At 49.8% G+C, this 23,958-nt stretch overlaps 1 protein-coding gene across 1 annotated transcript; it reads right to left on the reverse strand.

Moving 5' to 3' along the window:
- Window positions 1–12,131: 12,131 nt before the first annotated feature.
- On the reverse strand, window positions 12,132–23,640 carry LOC135311320 (E3 ubiquitin-protein ligase RBBP6-like). Its single transcript, XM_064440444.1, is given in 11 exon segments — window positions 12,132–13,295; window positions 14,130–14,306; window positions 14,754–14,857; window positions 15,607–15,779; window positions 16,701–16,840; window positions 17,331–17,427; window positions 17,546–17,634; window positions 19,470–19,514; window positions 21,150–21,186; window positions 21,936–22,035; window positions 23,475–23,640. Coding segments are annotated over 11 exon segments (2,292 nt in total).
- Between the last annotated feature and the right edge of the window lie 318 nt (window positions 23,641–23,958).

Genomic DNA, 23,958 nt, shown 5'->3' on the forward strand with positions numbered 1-23,958 from the left:
CTTTTCTAGCAGGATTTTGGAAAGCCCGTTCCCAGCTGTGAGCGCCAGGCCAAGGGCACAGGGCAGAAACAGCCCCCTCCCACGAAGGCCCCAGCCCCCAACTGGCCCCTGCCCCAAACTACTAAAACCTCCAAGCAGGCTCTCCCTGTAACTACACTATCTTCAGTTTTAAGAAAAGAAACCACACGCTGCCAGATCCAGCAGTCCAGCTAAGACTGTTAGAGGGTGATTGGGGATTCAGCTCCACAACAGAAGAATTTCCATAAGAGAGTCTCAGCCACCGTGATGGTCATCACTGACCCACAAAAGCTGCATTGTCAAAAATCTTACAGCTAATTAAAATTACCCTCTCCTCCCCAAGTCTTGCTTCTTCTCGTACCCTCAGACTACCACAATAATAATCATGTAATTATTCTGTAATTACCACCGATCTGAACCCCCTCCAAAGCATTATTCCCTGAACTGATTGACAGCACTGGTGGTAAGGGAGAATCATAGAACCATAGAATTGTTAAGGTTGGAAAAGACCCTTTGGACCGAGGCCAACCGCTAACCTATCACTGCCAAGTCCACCACTAAACCATGTCATCAAGCACCACGTCTACCTTTGTTTTGAATACCTCCAGGGATGGAGACTCAGCCACTTCCCTGGGCAGCCTGTTCCAATGTTTGACAACCCTTTTGGTGAAGAAGTTTTTTCTAATGTCCAACCTAAACTTCCCCTGGTGCAGCTTGAGGCCATTTCCTCTTGTCCTATTGCTTGTTACTAGGTAGAAGAGTCCAACCCCCACCTCACTACAAGCTCCTTTCAGGTAGTTGTAGAGAGCAATAAGGTCTCCCCTCAGCCTCCTCTTCTCCAGCGTAAACAACCCCAGCTCCTTCACTCCAAGTTCTGGCTCTGCCACAGATTACCTGATTACAGGCCCTGAGAGCAGCTTCCACCAACGGTCACCTGCTACGCACCAACAGGAACAGCACTGGCTTCTCCCCTGCCCACCTCCGTGCTCGCGAGGAGGTGTTCACACACGCCTGGCAGCTGGCCTTGCTGCCTGAAAACCCTTGCTGTGCTGCCTAAGGCCATGAAAACTGTCACGCTACAGCTGTACGCACACCACTGTTCCTCATCCCGAGTGACACTGCCCACTCCTGTGTACTCCCACCTGCCCACAGCCGTCTGTCGTTTTCAATCCTGTAAGCATTTTGGAAAAGCACACTTTTGTTTTTGTAATACCTGCTTTGAGCTCACTACAGGACAGGCCCGGAGTCCATGGCTATGGCTGGTAAAGTCCGTAGCAACACAGAACTGCGCCGGGATGAAGAATACCCAGTAGTTGAGCTCATTTCAGTTGTTTAAGCCAAGGCTTTTGGCTAGAACGCAGTCAAGAATGCTTAAAACCAGAACTACCCTCCACTCCCTCCTTGACTGGCACCTCTCTCTTCGTCAGTTCTTTGCATTTCTTTAGTTCCTGGGCAGCACATATCAAGATTCTCCTGTTTAAAAGAAAAAAGAAAGATCGGTCACAAATATGCAGAAAACCTGCCAATCACATACAGGGTACCCACAGAGTAGCGTTATCAAGGCCCTGCATACAGACAAAAGACTAAGTTAAGGCACTGGGGAGGAGAGAGCAGGAACAGCCCTCTGGCACCCACATGGGGTAACAAGGGTGTCACTTAATCCCAGCTGCCGCATACACTGTACCTGCTTCCATCGCCCCCCGCCCATGAATTGCTTTCCAGGCTCTTCCCTCTCAGCGCAGCTTGGATGTCTGCACTCTGGCTCAGGGCTGACTGGGTGACCTTCTCAGTGCTTTCACTTTGCTTCAGGCTTGGTATGGGCACGAGGCCTCATCCCTTTGGCTTGGCCCCCCAGCAGCAGGTGGGCAAGTGGCAGGTTTGCGAGTGGTTTGATGGAACTGCGCTTGTACACCTAGCAGAGATTAACCACCAGCCAAAGAGAAAGCCCACAGAAACTGCCAGACAGTAGCAGAAAGAAACATCAGGGCTGGTCACTGTTCGATACACAGGTTTTGGAACTTTGGAGACTGGAGCTCCCAACAGGCTCGGCTCTTTGAATGGAAACGTCCTTCAGCTTTTGAACCTGAAAGAAATATTACAGACTGCCCCATCCCTCCTTTGCCGGTGCCTGAAGCCTCTGCCTGTCCATGCCCACTTCTCTTCCGTGCTTACAAAGTAGGTTTAAGCTGCAAACCAGTCAGTACTACAAACTGGCAGCCAAATGCCTGCGCTCTCACAGGTGTGGAAACTGCAGTCAAAGACAACTCAGGTACCATGACAAGCCTTCTGGTCTGGCTTAGGTTTTAAAACGCAAGGTCTTCTGACCCCCTCTCCTGCCATTGCGCTGACTGCAGCATTGCACATCCCCTGGCTTCTCAAGCTCTTCCCCAGCAGTCTCCTCCTGGCCACTCTGCTACACGCTGCTATATGGTCTCAGGGAACCAGATTCTCGATCTACTCTAGCATCTCCCAGTAATGAGAATACAGACATGCTCTCCCAGCACACTGTGCTCCTCTCACCTGTTCTGCTCTCTCTGCATTGCCCTCTCCTCATCTCCAGACACCAGTTTTGACCTTCAGCAACAGGTACCCTCGCTCCCGCAACCTGCTCTAGCTGACATCTCATTTCTCGCACCCCTGCCCTCTCCTTCCCCTCCAGGTTTCCAGACTGTGGCAGTCGTCCTCTGAGGGTAAGACAAGAGAAAGTGCCCCTTGCTGAAACAACACCATTTCCTCCACTGCAGCCACCCTAGGCCTGCACACATATGGCAGCGGCAGCACTTCACTCCCATTCTGCTCCCTACCTGCCCCCAGGATGACCTGAAGGAAGCCTGCTCCCAGCATCTTCCTCGTGCCCACAGCAGCCTCCCCAAAGAAGGCGACTATTGGCCGCTTCTGTTTGCGCAGGAGGTTATGCGGCGTGACAAGATCCTGGGGTGCACACAGAAGGGGGTGCCACCCTTCCCCCAGGGCCGGCGGCTCTCTGGTGGTGAGCACGGGAAAGCTCAGAAAACACCCCGAGAGCGCCCTTACCCAGAGTCAATGTGCCAGGAGGTGTGACACCATCGGGGGTGAAGCAGCCTAACGCTCCAAAACTGTTCTTCTCTCTCCTCTTCCCTGTCTTCTCAGGGCTTCCCTCAGCAGGGTTTGCTCCTGACTTCTTGCAGATGCAAACAGAAACCCTTCTGTTACGGCCGAGGAACTGACTCACCCATGAGCTATTTTTCAGAAAGGGCTACGGTTACTTGTCTGACATAAGCAATGCCCAAACAGAGTTTCTGATGCACCTCCTGAGCACAGGGTTGCCAACAAGGGATTGCCAAGACTCAGAGTAACTCACATCACTTAACAACCCACAAGAGGCAATTGCATGTGAGAACAAACACAAAGAAAGGAGTCTTTTCAGAATCGCTATCCACTTCTTTTTCATGTCCATATTTTCCTCACCACGGGAAGGAAACACAGACTCTGCAGCCCCTGCAGCCAAACACAGTTCTGCGGGTAGGACAGGGGGAGAAGAAAGTAGACAGATCTGAAGAGGGAATTTTCAACTCTGTGAAGAGTCAAGTAGAAACAGGTGCAAAGCGCAGCATCAATTTACAGAAATTCAAACCTGATGGAGCTGAGGGGTAGAAGTGACTGTTACACAGAACTAGCGGGGAGCACTGCAGTCAAAAGGGGAAGGAAGACAGACAGCTCTAACCACACATTCTCACCTGGTTGCCTTAAACAAAACAGGCTTGAGATCCCGATTGTTCACTTCACCCTGGAATAGTGCCATTCCTCGCCTGAAAGCTATTGTGTGCCTGGCTGAGGACAGATGCAGTCCCCACAAGGAGCAATCAGAGCTAAACACTGCGCTTTCCTTGGAGAAGTTTCCTTGGAAGTAATATATTAAAAAGAAAAACCCAAACAACTTGTTATTTCAAGAACCAGGAACAAAACCTCCCTGACAGGTTGACTGGAAGTTGCTGGCTGCGTGAAAACCATCCACCCTCCGTCCCCCCATTTCCCAAAAGCCGGCGGCAGAGCTTGGGCAGGGGGAAAGGCACGTATCAGACCTTGGGGCCGAGAGACGAGCTCAAGCATCTGCCGAGGGAGCTGCATCCAACCAGGAGCGCTCCCCGCTTGCTTCTCTGACAACAAAGCCCCGGTGCGTGCTCTCAGCAGGAGGGAGGAACAACTTCCATGTCTGGAAATCCCCATGTCTGAAAGGCTGTCAACAGAGAGGAGCTTGTCCCTGAGCATGAGACCCACCTGAAGGCCTGGGCACAGCCAAGGCACCTGGCCTGTCCCCACCAGAGCATGCCTGCTCCAAAGCCTGGGGCCACCTTTTGGCAAGGAGGCTGCTCAAACTTCCCCTGCCCTGCGGGCATGAAACACTGACCTCCAGCTGTGCGGGCTGGGGCTGGCGACCCTCGGGGCAGCAGCAGGAACCGCTCTGCCCCTGGCTGTGGGGCCGTCCCTGGGGCTGAGCGCTCAGGCCCAGGGCTGGTGGCCTGGGCCACGGCAGGGCCCGTGGGCAAGGTCTCCAGGTCCCTCCCCACAGACCCACCCGCACCCGCAGATCCCTGCTCCTGCAGCTCCCCCGGCACCCCCCTCAGCCCGGCTGCCCCCGGACCCCCTCACCCATTTCTCCTCAGGCCTCTCGGCCTCTGCCCCCTCCGGCCCCGCCCCAGCCCGGCTGGGACTGACTGGCCGCCTCCGGCCCCGCTGATTGGCTCAGCCGTGGCCAATGGTGTGGCTGTTGCCGGGCGGGCACAGGCAGCCGGGGCCTCTCCTCACAGGGCTGCCCTGCGCCCGCTGCCCCCGCAGCTCGCTCCTCAGCCCCCCGGGACACTGGGCTGTGCAGAGACGGCCTTCGGGAAGGGCCATGGCACCGGGCGCTGCTCTCTCAGCGGTATCGCGGTGTGCGCAGCTCTGCATCCCTCGGGCCGCTCGTGGGGGCTGGGCCTGCCAGGGAGGGAGGGCAGGGGGCAGGAGCGTCGGGGAGCTGCCCTGCCGCGAGGGGAGCTGCCCTGGGTGTGCTCTGCATCAGCAAGTCTTTCCCAAGATGCGGGTCGGTCTGTGCTCCAGCCACAGCCCTGGGCGGGAGGAGCCGCGTGACGGGAGCTGCTGGCATCGGCCAGGCCGGCACCTGGCAGGAGACAGGGCCCTGCCCCGGCTCCCAGTGCCCGTGCTGAGCCCAGCGCCCAGGGCCTTCCTCAGGCCTCGCCTTCCCCTGAGCGTGGCGGGGAGAGACGCCCTGTCCTGGCGTGGCCCAGGGCATCCTCCTGTGTCCAGAAGGAAGGATAGGACCCCCATCGCTCTCCCCACGTGGCCTGACTACTGTCCTTTGCGTCTGTCCCCAGGGCTCCCCAGCGCTGGCAGGCCCCGCGGGGCTTCAGGGCCAAGCAAATGCTGGGGCACCAGGGGCTCCTGGGGCTCAGGGCAGCTTCGGGCATCTCCAAAGCCAAGGCGCAGCTACCCCTTTGCTTCTGCAGATGCAATTGTTTGCTACCTGCTTCGTGGTCAAAAAGGTATCTCTTCATGGCACATGGCCTGGACAGAAGCCACTTCCCGGTTAGTCTGGGAGGACTTCAGGGAAACGAGGAAGTCACAGCATGCACACAGGTATGAGGACAGTGAAAAGGAGCCCTATCAAGGCTTTTGCCCTTTTTAGCTCTGAACTCTGACGTTCGTGTGCTTTCCAGCACCCAAGTCAGCTTTTTTTCCTCTGAGCTGCACAGCTTTACCCCAGCAAAATGAGTTGGGCTGAGCTGGCCTTCGAAATAACTTGGTTTCTTTCCAAGTTATTTCCGAAAAGCGGGATCTGCCTTTCCAGGCTAGATAGATATGGGCTATGGGTAGAGTTACTGTTTGCCAGTTATCATTTCTTTTGGGGTCCTGTGACAGTGATGGTCAGGTTGTCAGCCTGCAGCTCTGCAGCAATTAAAGCTACCACTGAAAGAGCTTTGGTGGTGGATGCTGTTCTGTGTGTTTCATTTTCAAGAATAATTTCATGGAGCTAGAATTATTTGTATGCGATTAGGTGATGAGGATCTTATTGCACTGGTCTTCTGTTTCTGGAGCATGTCCTGACAGCCTTTGTCATGCAGAGCTTTCCTGTCTGTTCCCAAGAGGAGTGATGGCTATGGCGTGGAAGGACTGCTGTGAGTAATGGCTTCACCAGTAGGCTTGGACTGAGTGAATCCCCATGGACAAAGAGATGTAGCAGGTGCTCCATTCCATATTTCTGATGTGCTGGGGCTAATGGTTTTAAACTAAACGAGGGTAGATTTAGACCAGATCTAAGGAAGAAATGTTGTACGACGAGGGTGGTGGAACACTGGCAGAGGTTGCCCAGAGAGGTGGTAGATGCCCCATGCCTGGAAACATTCAAGGTCAGGCTGGACGGGGCTCTGAGCAACCTGGTCTAGTTGAAGATGCCCGTGCTCGCTGCAGGGGGGTTGGACTAGATGACCATTAAAGGTCCCTTCCAACCCAAACTATTCTATGATTCTACAATACGCACATCTGGCCAGCGGGCATACGCGCGCGCACACGCACAGAGCGGGCACACACACACAAAACGCACACACAGAGGCAGTGCATGCATGCCCTACAGCACGCCTGCCTGCGGAGTGCACCCACCCCCACACACCGCATGCACGCACGGAGTGTGCACCCACCCGTCTGCCCACACGCACACTCACAGCGTACACCCAGTGATGCAGGCGCACATAGAACGCCCCTCAGATCCGTTCCCTTCTTCCAGCCGCCAGGGGCTTCACCTGACTGCCTTGACTTTTCAGCTATCATGGAGAGTAGCTTGGCAGCTACAGCAGCCAGTTCCTCAGGCCTCTGGGATGCATCTGGCCAGGTCCCTCAGACTTATGGGTGTTCAGGTTCTTCAGGTGGTCGCGAACTCGAGCTTCTCTTCCAGTGGGAGGGACTTTGCTTGCCCAGTCCCTGTCTTGCGGTGCATGCACTCTAGAGGTGTGGGAAGAGAGGTTGCCAGTGAAGACTGAGGCAACAAAGTGGTTGAGTACCTCAGCCTTCTCCTCGCCTGTTGTTGCCCGTTGCCAGCCTTGTTGATCAAGGGGGGTACGCTTTCTTTGACATCCACTGGCTGCAGCGTGTGGTCATCCACAGTGCATGGGGGGCTGCTCTGGGAAAGAAGGGGTCTGATGGTGATTTGGTTAACAAATCATTCAAGGCACACCTTCCCTGAAAGGCCATACGCTGCTGCCTTCCCCGTTGCTCTTCGCCCACCATTTCTGTGCTTCAGCCCGAGTAACTGCCAAACAGAGGAGGCGGGAAATTTGCTATCTGTGCAGAGCGGCGATGGATGGTGGGAAGAGGGCTGGGTTTAATGGGGAGAGCATAGCTTTAGAGGAATCCAGCAGGTTTTGTGGGGGCCTCTTGATTTTTGCATGAAGCATGCATCACACCGCAAAGTTGCTGACTTAAAGCAAAGTGCTTGATTTCCTCCCTAATAAACTGTGACTCCCGGTTAGGAGAAAGAAGTGTGGCATCCGTCTCTCAGGTCTAACACTTGCTTCCTGATCGTGTTTGGTAGAATGATGGGAAATGTAGGGGCTTAATTCTGCGGGGACGGCTGAACCCTGTTTGGGGCGTATGGCTGAACGCGGTGGTTCAAGTGCCGGCTTATGCCCGCCAGTCTGGGTGATTGTATCGGCCTTGGCTGGCAGCTGTCACCTGCGTTTGGGCACACAGTGCTGTGTCCTGCTCTGCTGAGGACGGCTCCTCGTTCGCTTCCTGCATCAACTCGTTTTCCTGCATCCATTTGCCTGGGGTTTGCTCTTTTAAGACAGTGAAATGAACTTAATCAGGCTTCCCCTGACTTTGTGTCTTCTACCTAGTGAGCTGTCGGACAGAGTTTTGGAGAAAGAAAGGTGACAAGCTTTTGCTGGTGTGGTATTGTTATACTTGTGTGGTGGAGAGAATACTTAAATTGGTAGGAGAGAGTCAGCAAAAGCCCGGGCCTGCTGCATGTGCTGCCAACGTTTCTGCAGTTCCCCTTGTCAGGCGGCTCTTTAAAAAGTGTGTTTGAGCGCTAGATGTTCAGCAGCCGCCGGGCCCTGGCCCCAGGGCCAGTCAGCCTGCTCTGGGTGACAGTGCCTGAGCAGGGGGTTGGCCCAGATGCCTCCAGTGATTCCAGACGGCCTTTCTCTCCCTTGTGGCTCTGGAACTGGTGCTGCGAGGGGCCAGCGCTGTGGGTGCGCCGGGAACGTTGTCTTAACTGGGGTCTGCCTCTGTCAGGAAGGCTGCGTGTGTGCTCTGCACTGAGACACTCAGCGCCTGCGCCCCTCTGTCCAGGTACGCCAAGCAAGTGTAAAAAAGAGCGTAATTTCAGACAGAACGGACTTGAGGAACTTTTGCTAGCTTAGCCACGTTAGACAGGGACTGCAACTCCTGAATGCAAGAATAGTCGTGTTGGAGAATAACCCTAGGAGGTAGCTGGGTAAAGCGGCTCTAGTGTCAAATGCTGATGCGTGTTGGTCTTGTCTGTTTTTCATGTAAAGGGTAATGAAATCTATGGTGTGCATCAGATACTACATTTAATATCTTCCTTCTGAGACTCCGTGAAGAAAGCAGTGCTATTTGAACAAGGTAATTAAATCTGCCCTGATGAGTGCTCTTGAGTACAAGCATGCTTGGTCTGTTGCTTTCATGTTGCTTCCTATCATTTTGCTGTTCTGAGATGAGTTAGAGCAGCACAGACAGGGCACAGGTATTGCTCGTTGGGCTGTTAACTTCCAAGTGGTGAGTGGGAGTAAGGGTAAGCAAACTCAGGTAGATAAATCTGGCACTTGGCCACTGCCCATATGTTTTGAATTTATTCTGTAACTCCTCCTTCCACATTTATACATTACCTAATATAGGTTTTTAATCTGCCTGAGCGTTTCTCTGATTTTCACACTGATTCTTTTTAAAAGTAAAATGCAGATCGAATCTTAACCCCACTCTGCAGTTTTTGTCACTCCTGTTTTAAGGCTTTAATGAGCACCTTAATTTCTGGACTGTTTTCCATGTGGGTCTGTTGTCTGTGGGCAACTAAGTTGTACAGGTGTCGTGGTTTAGCCGGCAGCTCAACCCCACACAGTCGCTCGCTCCCTCCCCCACCGGTAGATGGGGGAGAGAATCAGAGGGGTAACGCTCGTGGGGCGGGATAAGAACAGTTTAATAATTAAAATTCAAAGAAACAACAACAGAAATGCAATGTAAAGGAGAACAACGAGAGGCACAAAGCCCCGCGGGAGGGGGGAAGGGAGGGGAGAGGGGGAACGAACCGCCGAAATGAACCGCACGCGCTGCAGCCGCCCGCCGACCCGACGCCGCGCTGCTCCCGCGCTGCCGCTGCCCCCCCTCAATATACTGGTCATGGTGTCACGTGGTATGGAATGAACCTGCCATTGGCCAGTCGGGGTCAGCCGCCCCCACCACGGCCCCGACCCTCCCAGCCCCCCCCCACACACGTGGCAGAGCGCGGGAAGCTGGAAAGGTAGGCGACCCCCACAGTGAGGAGAATTAACCCCTTCTCAGCCAAAACCAGCACAACAGGTTAGGACTGACTTAGAGGAACTCTGGTGCAAGGTGTCAAGCCGTTGGTGGATTAATACAGGGTATTTATCATGGCTGTCTGACTGCCTTTTAGTGTACAAGTAGATGCGTAGTCATTCAGAGAGTAAAGGAATGAGATTAAAAATGCCAAATTCAGGCTTAGAAAGAATTGGGGGGCCGGGATTGTGTTGTTCTTCTTGGTTTGTGGTTTTTTTTTTTTGGTGGAAGCATCTCTGATTGCCCTCTGGATATGCATGTGACACGCAGCAGGAAACTGAAACTGTTAATGGAGTATCATTTGTAATGGATTCTTGTAAAAGCAAATCTGAATTGAAAACATTAATGGTATTAAATTGGTTTATAATGGATGGTTGCATGTTTCAGAACTCTGGAACGGTATTTTCACGGACCTTCCTGGTTTGTATGAGGCAGAAGGGTAGCATTCCGATTCAGTGAGCTGAGACAGGTTTCCTGTGTTCATTCCCAGAATGAGTGGGCAGTGGCCTAGGAGAATATGCAAAGCCAGTGCCGAGCGTCGTGGGAAAATAGGCGGTTTCAGGAGCTTCTACAGGGAAAACTGAAGCATGAAAACCAGGAAACCTTTTTGGAAGATGGTATGCAAAAATGGAAAAGGTTGATTTGGAGCCAGTTGTACAACAAAAAGTAAATCTTAAAAGGAAGTTTGAGCAACACTTGAACTGTGGCTAATTCTGCAGCACGGTATGGGCAGTATTTCTGCTTTGCTCGTAAGGGTCATCCAGACTTGGAGCAGCAAGAATTTGAATAATCAAAACGCTTTGGTAGCACTTTGAGTAGCAGAGAAGGTTGGAAATTTAATTTGATTTCCAGGCAGTCGGAAACAATATAAAGTTGTCTAGGTTACTGTGGGCACTTCTAAGATGAGAGCTCTTGTAGCCAAGAGGAAAGGTAAATTCTGTAGTAGACTGCCAGGCAGCGCAGTCACAGCAAGTGCTTGATATGGGAGAGGAGAAAACTTTGGGGCTTAGGGGTTTGGTTATTTTCCCCACCTCTGGGGGGAAAAAAACAACGTAGAAAAAAAGGGATACCTTGTGATGCTCCTTTCTCTGTTTTATTGTTGTGTAAAACTTTGTTGTTGCTGTAAAGCTCCCTGTTGTCACTGTGTTGCATTTTGCACGGAGGCTGAAGGACAGCCTGTGTTCTTTTGTTGTAGAGCTTTAGTACAGGCGTCCCCATGTGCCTGTACCTCTGCCCTCGCAGTCGGGGTTGTCCTGGGAGGGGTTGCAGGTGCTGAAAGGTCTGTCTTGCTAAAGACCTTGTAATAAAGCTGCACGCAGACGGCTTTGCGTGTTCCAGAGCAGCGTGCGCTTCTCCTCAGCAGGAGTTAGTTTTTTGTCAAACAGGCTGCTGTTGGTTTTGGGTGGCTTTTAAAATTTGTGTTCGCATTCACGGAAGTGCTGGTGTGCATTTAAAACTTTTTTGCTCTCCCTGGTTGCTATTTTGATTCTAAATGAGGACTGGTGACTTTTACTTTTACTAAGCTAGTATCTCCCTTCAACACTTTCTAAAAGCCTGTCCCACTGCTGATGGGCTGTGAGCAGTGGGAGGACAAGACTGAGTTTTGTCTTTTGTACGTAAGTCCAGGAAGTTTCTTGCATATAACTGATTTTCTATGTTTTCTTTGAGTTAATGGCTTCTACATAGGAAATGGCAATTGGTACGCTGGAATATTAGAATGCACCATTGCAGTTGAAGTGAACTCAGGTCAATAACTGTAGGAAATACAATAAACGCAGTGGCTACAGGTGTTGGTCATCTACTTCTGGTGGGCCTTTGTTTGGATGACCTACCTTGCAACCAGAGGGAAAATGAAGCATGGGGTAAGCTTGCAGGTTTTAAACTTGAATTGAAAAGTAAAAAAACTTGTGTCTTTTAAACAAACAATATGCATCCCACTTTGAAGATACTAGTGTGCAGAGATTTATGACTAGTGATTACAGATGGTGGTTTGACATCGTATAGTCCTGAAGAGATTAAAAATGGGAGTGGTTTAATACTCCTTCTAATGTCACAAATACCCCCCTCCCACCAGGATCCCTCTGTCACTGTGATTCTTGCTGGGGAGGTGTAGGAATTTTACCCTCTGGGTCAGTGCAGCAGCCTGAAAGGGAGATGTGATCGATGTGCCCTATTTCTTGGGAATGATCTCCTGCTTCCGTCAATTCTCTTGGGGCAAAGTTTAGGCTTGCCTTTTAAATGAAATCTGACTTATCAATCCCCACATTTTTCCTAATCATTTTTGAGACATCTCTGTTAGCTCATGGTGAGACGCTAGTTAGAAATGTAACACAGACATGCCAGGGAACACGCGAGGCTAAAAGAGTGTTAACTTTATTGATGAACATGCGATTTGTGTTTATACAGGTGCGAGTAAACAAAGAGAACAATAGCCATGCAATTGCCCGTATTCCAGAAATGGCTCTAACTTGGCTGATAAGGCACTCCCCTTCTATCCTCCCAACTAGCAACTACTCGCTGCAGGACAGCATCAAAACACCCTCATCCTTTCAAGAGGAAGGTGTTTTAACACTGCCTGACTTTGGCTAGTCCTCCTTTGCCTTTTTCGCAGGAGGTTCCAGTCGAGGAGATTTGTCACGACCCGTGTCCACCTTCTCGTTGGAACCTTCAGCTGGTTTTACTGTATTGTCCGTCTTAGGAGGAAGAGCCACTTCTACTTTCCGCTTGGCCTTGTCAGTCTTTCCTTTTTTTGGCTTATCCTTCTCTTCTTCCTCCTTTTCAGACCCCAGTCTGAAAGCACTAGACTCTGTTTCCATAGGCTCATTTCTCACAGGGGTGGCATCGTCTCTGCTTGGGAGCCTGAAGACAGACTCCGCTGTAACACCTTCTGCTGCAGCTGCCTCTCTTGGTTTTCTCGCACCTTCCAACAACTCAGCATTTGGAAATCCTTCATTCCGGTGCTTTTTATCTTTATTGCCTTTCTTGTCTCCCAGTGGTTTTTCCACCTCTTTCTTTTTTGATGTTTCAGGATCTTTGATGCCACGGCTCTCCCTTCCACATGGTTTTTCAGGGCAATTTCCAGCTGTATGATGGTTTCTGTGCCTCTGCCCAGCAGGATAATCCTGCCTACGTCCCTGAGCACATGGCAAATTCTCTCGTCTGGTGCCAGGTGGACCAAACCTACCTGGAGAAAAGTCCTCTCTGTTTTGTGGAGGTGGAGGTTGACAGCCAACAGCATAGCCCTTGTAAAACTTCTCACTCCGGTGTCTAGAGTTCCCTCGCCGTTCTCTGTATCTTTCCTTTTCAAATGGATCCCTCCAGTCACGGGATCTGCCCTCGTAAGCTTTCCTATCATATGGTGGAACCTCTCTGGACCTGTTAAAACACTCCCTTTCTCCTTCCCCTTGAGGTAGAGTCCGTTTAGTTGGAGACTGGCCCCTAAACACCGGAGACCTTGACCGTGAATGGTATCTTCTGTGCGGGGGTGACCTTAGCCTTGAATGGTGAGAGCCGCGTGACCTTGACCTGGAGCGATAGTTACGACTCTTCCCTTTGCCTCTTCTTGGATACGGCGGCGATCGCGGGGAGGAACGAGACTGGGAACGACTGAATGATCGAGAGTAGGAGTGAGTGGGGGAAGAACTGGATCTTGACTTGGTGTAGGTATACGAACTTCTACAGTAAGATGAAGCACTGCAGGGAGACTTGGACCTGAAAAAAAACCACACAGAAAAAGAAAGAAAAAAGGGTCACACTCCCCAACTTTTTTCCTCTCAAATTTGGTTTGCTTTGTTTGGTTTGGTTTGTGGTTTTTTTATCCTCTCTCCATGTGTTTATGTAATGATGCTACTGCAAATTGAAGAACTTGTTAGCATGTAAAGTTTCTGCTTCCAAGTTTCTAGCCTGGCTTTCCACTTGATCCTATAATTATATTTAATTTTCGTATGTCATTACGGTTTCCCCAGAAAGTGTTTGTTTTTGGCAGTCCCCTTGTCAGTCCTGTGCTGATGTTTTATTTTAAATAATCTTAGTGCAAGCACAGATCCCTTTGTTAAAGGCCATTCAAAGTAAGCCATTTCAAAATTAATTACCGCTTGTGTTCTCCACAACTACCTGTGCGTACTTATTCATTGCAAATCAGCTGTTGCAGGAGTTACGTGTTACGGCCTCCTTTAACCAGGAGTAGTAGTACAGTTACCGGTAGTAATGCATTGAATTTCTGTGGGACACTTACAGTTCGCAGCCTGATCCGCCACCTGCTGAGCGAATTGTAGTGGCTCTCACTGGATGACCTGTTGCAGTGGGGAGGGAAAAAGAAAAAAATCCCATTCAGTTTATCTGAAGATAAGACTTTTAAAGGAATTCTAAAGTTAGCGTTACTTACCCGTTGTGGGTATTGATTGTCCTTGGGGGCCCAGACGACTCGGCAGTGCTGCTTGTCTTAGTAGCGGAACCTGACGGCCCTTGGCAAAAAACGGTTGGAAAGAGTTGGAAACGAAGCTCTACTAAAAGACAAGGATCAGTGCCTATGCTGAAATCAAACTAACCTTCTCCTCCAACAACCCGCTGATTGGCTGAGAGGAAGGTTTAGAAAGGTTAGCGGCCGTCACCAGCGCGGCGGGAGGCCCGACAGTCAGGAGTGGTGGTGGAGGTGGTGGCGGTGGCGGCTGCTGCGGCTGCTGCTGCCGAGGGTAGCCAGTTCCATTTTCGAAGTTGTTCACAGCCTAGAGGCAGAAAAACACGGACAAAAAGGGGATAGGAAACTTCAGGAGGCACACAAACAAAAGGCTCCACAGAGGAACATCACTCGCCTATTCCTGTAAATGCTATCAATCCTAAAATAAATCAGCAGGCAGGGATAGGAACACATCGCATTAAGCGCCGGCATTAATGACTGGTAACTCAGGGTGTCTGTATTTAAAGCACTTCAGTGTCAACACCGAATTTGAAAGGGAGGCAATCATGTTAAAACTGTGACCTGAATTTGCCAGACTGTCTCTAAGGAGTTGTAAGCTTCTGTAACAAGGGATCATGCACTGGAGGAGTAAATAAATGTAGCCTTGTCCAATTTAGCCCTGCTTCAGGAGCTGCCGATTCATGTTTTCTTCCCTTTCAGCTTTTCAGGAATAGACTTCTCTTACAAGCAGTTCACGGAAAAGCCATCACGTTACCTGGCGTAGGATCTTGTTGGCAGCTAAAGCATCAGGAGAAACATCGCTCTGATGACACGTTGGGCAGGTATGATCCTCAGAATCCAGTAACGCTGTTCTAATACCTGTGTGCAATTAGAGTCGTCAAAATAGATTTTAGCCAAACTAAGGACGTTTTTGGGGTTCTCATCAGTTATAAAACCATGTATATGATTAATGGGTGAAGATGATCTTGAATTGGGAACATGAAGCTCAAGTTCAGTAGCCTAATAATTTTCTAGTATGCAGCCAATAACGGTACAGCCCTGATGTTTCACTCCTGTAACATCTGGAGGTGTGGAGTAGGTGGTGTCTTGATGTCTTGACTCACCTTTTTTCCACTCTCTAGTACAGTGAGAAGTCACCAACCTCAGGGCTAGTGAATAAAAGAGACCTCAAAAACCCGTTAGCAGGTGTGAGTTCTGAAGGTTTCAGCCAACTCTCCCGTGGAGGAGAATGTGCATTAAATGCCCAAGTACCCGATTGCTGCAGACCACAGGAAGTCACCAGCGTTGGCTCTGTAATTTTGTAGGAGGGAAAGGGCTGTGGACAAACGAAATGCATTCGCTATCTAATAGCGTCATCACCGGCGCAGTTACGCCCTCTTCTCATACTCGTCCTTCCACGTGCGAAGGGGATTTAACGAGATACATAAAAAGGAGGAAAAAGCTTTCGGCCTTTCTTTTGCCCTTTATAGGAGAAGAGTCCTTTCCTATTCAGGCTGGGCTTAAGTACTACATAGAACCGGTGAGACAGTAATTTCCTGATCTCCTGTTTCTGCTTTCAGAGGATCAGAGGTGATGTTTTGAATTAACAGCCATGGGGTCACACTTACATTCGTCACAATAACTGTTTCCACAGCAGGGAATAACAGCTGCGTCGGTCATTATATCTTTACAAAGGGGACACAGGAGCTCATCTGGAATAGGCTCATCGGAGGGGGAGGAGGAGGCCGGCTCTTCTGGTAGAAAGGGAGGCTTTTCCTTCTTTCCTCTGGCATAAGCTTCCCTGGAGCGGGGTGGGGAAGGAGAGAGCAAAAAGTTAAAGGTGGGTCAAGGAGAACTTTTCCAAGCTTTGGCTTTTCTCAGGGGAAGAGAACAGGTGGAATTCTTCTCACTCCACATTAGCCTTCTAAAACGTAGGCCGCTAGTTGAAACTCCTTTTCTACAGCCACAGGATGAGAAGAGGGAGGGGGAACAATTTTCCTGCTGCAGACCTCTCCCATTCATTGGGTCAATGGAGAAATCAGCTCAGACTAGGCAAATAACTTTTTGACAGCTAGAAATCGTGTGAAATGAATCCCACCTCTCCTCTGTTGCCAGAGGGTAAAAGTAAATGGCAGGCTGAGGATCAAGTCAGTCTCCGAGTAATTAAGTTTTGGAAATGGAAGAAGTCTATGTTAGAGCTTCTACCAAAGGAGGTCCATGGCAGAACACCAGAAGTGCCACCGAGTGCATTTTAGAGCAGCCGCTCTTGTCAGCACACAGTAGTATTTTCTTAGTTTGTAGCAACAGGAGAACTGCAGCCTCTTTCACACAGGGGAGGTGATAAAAGTCAGAGGGGGAGGAAACCTCACTCCCACAGCAACTTGTTAACTTTTGCAAGGAGCCTTTGCAGCATCAGACAGAAGCAAAACGCGCTTTCAAAGAGAACGACTCCACTGCAAACACCTCGGAAACCTTTTGCAGAAATACTGATTCTTAGCACGCCACAAGTTTAAGCAGCTTCCAGGGGCATGAACAGGAGGAGCGTCCTATTTTAGGGCCTTGGGATTAGAAAGTATCACGGGTGTTAAGGTTAAGATGCAATGCCAGTGCTTCCTCCCCCGTAACTAGAGGTGCTGGCCCACTCGGCTGCATTGCTGCCCAGGCATCGACGCACGGTTCCTCTCCTTCGCTCCTGGGTCAGTCCCGTTAGTCCCATACTTACGCATTAATAATTGGTATGGCATATTTTCCCGTGCTGGTCAGCATAGCACCCTTTGTGTTGGGATCTTTCACCTCCACCATGAAACTCCTTGGAATGCCCGTGCTCCTCCTAATTCTGGGAACAGGCTCAAAAGTCTTGTCCTGGCAGGAAAAGAAATGCAGGCGTATCTCAAGACCCACACTTAAAACGACATCTCCGTGACTGTTGTTAAATGGCAGGGACGCTCAGCCAGAGGCTTGTGTCATTACACCAGGCAGATATCCAATAGATGGGGCCAGCAGAAACATCCTGGTTTTGTACAAAATACTAAAAACTGTGAACTGTCTTTAGGAAGGGTTAAAACCCAAAATAAATTTCCAGTCATATTGAAATACAGAAAAATATGCATGAAAGTTGACAGAGAAAGATCTCTGGCTATGTTTGTTGTGGTGGCCTGGAAAAAAGAAAATTTTGCCTTGATAATTGCAGGTGTCCCTTGAATTTTGAAGGGCTTTGCAACTTTGCCATGTAACCTCTCTATTTCACCCCAAGAGAAACACGTCTTAATATGCGTGTTCATGTATCTGTTACCTCACTGCCAAGGTAAAAAACAAAAACGAAGTAACACCAGAAGTCCCCCCCCAACCTTACCCCGTTTGTTGGGCAGTTCTTTATATAGTGGCCAGGTTTTCCACAACGAAAGCAAGTATATGATGGCGGAGGTAGACCCAGGCTGTTCTTCATGTAACTAGAAGGTTTTTGGGAGAAAAAGAAAAAGGGGTGCATGTGTCTCTCTTGTTAAAGCAACCATCTCTAGCATTCCTCCGTAATCATTGGGGAACAGATCTGGCGTTATCAACACTTACTTGATTGGATCATATGCACGGCAAGACTGTATCATCATCGCTTTTATTTTGTCTTCTTCGGAAGCGCTGGCTTCAGCCAGACTGGCAGTCTGTGTAACAGGCCGTTAGTCGACACACACGTTAGAAACACTTTAGAGCCCCTGCTAACTTCTTCGTGTTAAGTGAGCTAACTACGGTAAGCAAAACCTGCAGGTTTCTCCAGCTGGCCGTGTCCTTTTACCATGCAAATTGTAATACAAGCCTTACGCAGAACTAGATCTTCATATGAAGGAAACCAGCTGATTTCTTGGTTTTTGAAGTACTATTTGTTCAAACGTTTTAATTACACACTAGTGCAGATACCAGCAGGGTCTAAGGGAGGGACTGTACATTCTTTGGACCGTCCAGCACCAAGCCTTCAGATCAGCCACTCGTGTCTTTGCTTTTAGGTGCATTCCTTCGCAAGAGCAACCAACTACTTTCAGCATTTTATTAAATGGTTGTTTCCTATACACAGTTTTTCCTCAACTGTAACATAATGCAGATCGACACCTATGAAATCATTTCCATTAACCGTGACAGAAAACTTCACAGACACTTGACTGATTTGCTTGAACCCAAGAGATGTACAAGACACATCCAAAACCCACAAAACATTTCTAGGGATAGGCGAAAGTTCAAATATGGCATTTCGTACATAGCAGTAATAAACCAGAGGACTTTTTACAACACATTGACTCCCTGCTGAGCCAGTCTGCGCTAAAGAGGGTAGAGTAAGTCACAGTTTTGAGCTGCTCTGAGGTGTTGTTCCTGTATTGTTCTGAAATACTTCAATGTTCTCAAAAGCTTCAATGTGTGCACCTCTTGGACGGCTTCTCACATTTTAGAGTAAAACTTCACCTAAGTTTACAGAACCAAGGACACGTTTAGGGACAGCACTAATGCAGACCAGTTTCTTCTGGTGGCTACCTTCCAAATGAATTATTTTTTCCAATATTTTTGCCACGTGTCCACAATTTCATGTCTGTGGTGAGAGAGGGAAGAAGTGGCTAGTGGGGAGAGCTTTCTCTGTCCTGGGAATGAACTCCAGCCTTTCTTTTCAGAAGAAAGAACGAGCTCCTTTGCCTTAGGCCCTGCCTTCTCTGAGCTTTGTAACTTTAAAGCCCAGGCACTGAATTGGCTAGCACTACGCCTTCTCACAAGGCGCAATGACTAGTGCTTTCCCAGCCAAAGTTACACATTCCCGGGCAAAAACCGCCAGCAGCTCCACAGCAAAACGCGGCGTGGCAGGAGTTCCAGAAGGTCACCTCCGCCAGCATGCCACACACACGCGTGGGTGTGTTCCTAGACACGGTTAGGGACATAATCACAGCGTACACAGTCTGCGTTCAAGGAAATCAGATTGTGTTGCCCACTGTATCTATACGACAGCTGATGAAATTGTGCAGCGGTCAAAGAATGGATCTGCAGCTCTGAGGACTAGAAATTCAGAAATAGCCCTGCAATTGTCCGTGTTCCAGGCACGCCTCTAATTTGGCTGCTCCACACCCCCTGGAATGTCCGTCCCTTACAGCCAGTGACATGCTTCTGTAAAAATAGCGCTCCTCCCCAAAGCAGAACTAACGGAATGTATGAAAAAGGGCAAACAGCCTCTGAAGTGCTTCTCCTTTGTGTCTTGAAGATGAGCACTAGTGCAACGTGACGTTGGTGCTGGTAAGGTTCTCCCCTTCTATCTCCCCAAAGTGGCAACTGCTCTTTACGGGAGAGGATCAAAGCATACACACATTTTAAGGTTAACATAAATACTTGACATTATTAAGAATTAAAGTAAAGCATTGTTCGCATTACAACAGTTATACAGCTCTGGATCACAGTGCAAGATTTAAAAATATGAAGCAAACACTTTTTTTTTTTTTTGAAGTATTTGGTAAGAATATAGATATACCTGAATAAGCTGGGACAGAGAAGCAGATGCAGAGGAGTCATCCATCTGTTCACAAAAAATTAAACACATATTCAAGTTGTACAGTCCAAACATAGCAATAGTTAACCTCTACCGTAGTCTGAAAGTCTGCACGATGCGCTCCGAGTGTGACTGCAAGAGGCATTTCCGACCTCGTGTCATTTGCATTAGCTCAAGGCAAAGTCCAAAGCTACGCCAGCTTAAGAGTGCCCGTGCGGTTAATGAGAAGCAACTAGACTAACCAGACCCGCTTGAGATCAGCTTGTTGCTCCAGAGTATCTCAGAGAGGGAACCTTGTCAAATGGGTCAGGAAGGGTAACTGATGTACTGTTCAGCACGTTTGCCCAACGGCCACCTTCCACGGCCCTCCAGCCTTGGGTCTTTTTTTGTTTCCTTTATATTTCTACTGAAGTATTTCCTGCCAGTCCCTCCAACCAGTCAGTTAGAACCAACATCTCCATGAAACTTGTTTGCCACCCTAAGGCAATACTGCAGAAGAACTGGGGAGGGGCGGGGACACGACTCGACAACCCCCAAACCCCAAATAATCCAAAATCCAGAATCGACAGTCAATGTATGAACTGCCATTTCAAACGGAAGACTAATCAGAAACTAAAGAGAACTAAAGCAACTGAACAGAAGACTAAATCAAAATCCAGACTATTACCAGTCAAGCATTTCCTTCTGTTACTTATTTATATTTCAGCAGCAGAAGGACAGTGTTTTCCAACCTGATGAAAAATGCCCCACAAAGGCCCCAGGCTCTAACCTTGCGCCAAAATTTGTACACTGGGTTTCAGGTATTTTCATTTGCAGACAAGCTATTAGATGAAGCTGCTGCATCAGAGAAAGCGGGAAGAGCAAATGCAGAACTTTAGAATACCACTTTGTGTAGCAACGATATTTACATTCAGGGCAATCTGTTAAAGACATTCATGTACTTGGAGGAGCCCAAACAATATCACTGCAATTAAACAGTTCCAGGAACAAATACCCAGGTATTCAAAGGCACGGAAAGGACTCGTTTAGCTGCCCAGAACTGTCCTCAGAACGTAGGGCGTATGTCAGTTTTAGTTTTTGTTTGAACCCCCACGTCAAAGCCAGAAACAGTACCAAGTTTAACAACAATGGTTTCTCAGTGTTTTTTATGAACGTTTTCAAAAACCGTTGGGCAAAGCAAGCAAAAACAGAAGCTAAGTGATACAAGGTGAAAATGGCAAAAATACACTCCGGAGCATTTTCATTGCAAGAAACACAAAGCGCACAAGCAGCTACGCCAACAGACACGTTACTAGCTGTAGACAGACAGATGGAGAGCATGGCACCACGTCCAGTTGTGCAAACCTTGAACCTACATCGCCTATAACCAATCGTACCTTATCTGTACAACACAAAGCCATTCAGGAAATAGCCTCGCATATTCAGGATGAAATACAATGCGTGACTGGGCACAAATACCAATAGTCCCATGAGAACTGTGCAAATGATGGCATTACGCAGTTCTTACTATGCTGAATCAAATCCATTGTCTTTGCAGGATAGGCTATGTTTTACTGGAAGAAATTATATGAAGCTACTGTTTGGAAAATTTCATACAAGGCTACGTTGTTCAGAATTCAGTGCAGTGTGCAGAAAAAGGTGTGACCCTGTGCTTTTACATACTGCTTTTGGTGTTCCGCTCACTGGCTCCGTTCGACTTCTGGAAGGAGAAAGAAAGGAAGGTGATCAGAGCTTAAAATAGAGCACTTGTGCCCCACATCAAGCAGTGAAACAGGTTATAAAACCTGCCCATCAGGACATTGTTCGGATAATCTAGTGAATGTGGCCATCTATTCATACACATAAACTGTTCTCATTCTCAAATTCTCACATTCAGTGCAACTAAAAAAAACCCCAAATCCCAAAATGACCACAACAATCCTGTAGGCAGGATCACGTTTGAGTAGCTGTAATCTCAACCAATACACCCCAGATCTGGGGCCTCAGAGTACCTGCCATATCCTGCCTCCTCCCGCAAATGCAGGAAATAGCCAAACACTGACAATCGGGCTCCTCTGGGATGGGAACAAATTCTAAGCGTACACTACGGTGCGTATCTGTCTTTACTCTGAAAGCAATACAAGCAAGCCCATAGCATAAGGCATCTCTCCACCTGGAGGAAACAGCATCTACAGCTCGGGTCTCAGAACAATCAAGCCCAAGAACAAACCCAACAGAATCATCTTAGAAGTTACCGTTGTTGGAGCCTGAAGCCCATGTCCCAGCAGGCCTAAAAAGGTCAGTCTGCTTTGGGACAGGTGCATTGAAACCTACCCCAGGACAACAAAAACTAACAGCCGCTTTAACAAGGGAGATGCAGTTGGAACGCCACTGGTAAACTAATATCCATTAAACCAGTGACCTCACTGAACCCCCTAGCAAAGACTACACCGCTTTACGGATACTCACGTAACAGAGGTTCTGCTGGTAGCTTTAACTCCTCCAGCAGGGATCCTTCTGACAATTACCGAGGAGTTCCTCGGAATCAGGGCGTCATCATCTGTGTATTCTGAAAACAACATCAGTACAGAAAAAAGCAGTAGTCAGTTTGTAAGAACGTATATCAGTATGTCATTACACAGCACTTCAGAGAATCCCTTTACAGAGAGAAAAGCAACCTTTTATAGGTAACACCGACTTTTATCGTCTCAACACACTCAACAAATGCAGATCAAATTAAAAGGAGGCACAGGCTTTTTGAAGGGACTTCTGCCTTTGCAGAACATGACTCCATGGGCAGATATTCCACTGATATTTAAAATCCTGTTTTCTTTTCGCTTAGGTTAGCATTGCGTCTGTTACTAGATCTCCATTATGGAAAGTTACAGTCCCGGAACTGTAAAAGGTTAGAGTGCTCAGAAAAATCTGAGCAAGTCGGCCATCTTCACTCAAGCTCCACTTTGTTCTTTCCAAGATCAGGTCAACATTTAGTCAGGACTCCTGCACGGGCAAGGTTATAAAAGAACAGTACTCTGTGTGCACGTGTAAGGATTCCAGAGACTGGAAGCACAAAAACACCCCCCAAAAGTGCCCCATCCCCCCCCACTGGGGCAGGATGGGGCAGCTCACACGCTGGCATTGCAGGGCCACCCATACTGGCTGCATCCCTTCCCCTTGGGCAGGAAATTCAGCTCCCTGCAAAAACAATGCTTGGGAAGGGAAATTGTGGGCATGGGAAACCGTTGGGATAGGAAACCATCACGGGTCTGAGAAATCACCGTGGGGATGGGAATCCATCGTGGGGATGGGAATCCCTCACCGGGATGAGAAATGAGCATTGAGGACAGGAAACCATCAGCAGGATGGGACGTCATTGAGACGGGCAGTTGCTGTGGCATGAGAAATGAAACCCTGGCAGGGCTGGCTGAGGCAGGTGCTGGTGGAATGATCGCCGTGGGGACAGAACCCCAGAACACTCTTTGCCCCAGACAAACCCCACACTGACCCGCCGCCATGGCAGGTACAGCAGCAGGTCCTGCTCCTCGTGGTGCTCCTGCCCTCCGGGTAACCCCCCAAGGGGCTCTGCCCACCAGTAGCTCACCCCACCACCCCTCTTTGCTTCCCCCAACAGAGAGGTTCCCTCTGCAGCTGCCGACGGCATCGGAGGTGTCCGACATGCGCTTCACCACCACGGCCATGCCGCCACCGGTCAGTGCCTGTGTGCTGCCCTCTGCCCCAGGGCTGCCGGTGTCCGGTGAGCCTGCCCGGCTCCACACCGTCACCTACCAGCGGGGCCAGCCCACCGTCTGGCAGGTGGTGCCAGGGCCCCTGGGGGCGCCGGGGCAGGTGGTGCAGGGCCCCTGCGGGTTGTCGCTTTCCGCAGTGGTGCAGGTCCCCGCTGGGGTGCAACTCCCTACTGGGGTGCTGCTCCCCCCTGCAATGCAGCTCCCCGCCGGGGTGCAGCTCCGCACTGGTCCCCGAGGCCCCGCGCCCGCCGCCCCCACGCACCTTCTTTGGTCTGGGCGTTGGAGATCTGCAGGTCGCTCCTGGTCGCCTTCAGCTTCTCGCGGCCCATGATCTGGCGCTTGAGGTCGTGCAGGGTGATGTGGAGGCCGCTGAAGGTGACCGTATCATAGTTCAGCCTGGAGAAGAACTTGTAGTGGACACAGGACATGGTCGGGGCCAGGCGGTGCCTGCTCTGGGATGGCGCCTACTGCAGCACGCGGTGTCATGGTCCTCTTATATGCTCAGCACATTATGAAGAAAGACCTGCATCATGTGGGTGTGGCAGCCCCGCCCTCGCTGCCCTAATGCCGAGTGGCCCTTAGGGGAGGGGGTTCCAGCAGCCCCGCTGTCCTGTCACCCCCCAGGTCTGTCGCTGCCCGGTGTCCTGTCACACCCCGAGGTCTGCGCTGTCCCTCCCGCCACCCCCTGGGCCTTTGCCACCCAGCGTCACCTCCCATCAGCCCCGGGGCCCGCGCTGGCTCTCCCA

This window comes from Phalacrocorax carbo, unplaced genomic scaffold, assembly GCF_963921805.1.
Source record: "Phalacrocorax carbo unplaced genomic scaffold, bPhaCar2.1 SCAFFOLD_36, whole genome shotgun sequence".
Taxonomy (NCBI): Eukaryota; Metazoa; Chordata; class Aves; order Suliformes; family Phalacrocoracidae; genus Phalacrocorax; species Phalacrocorax carbo.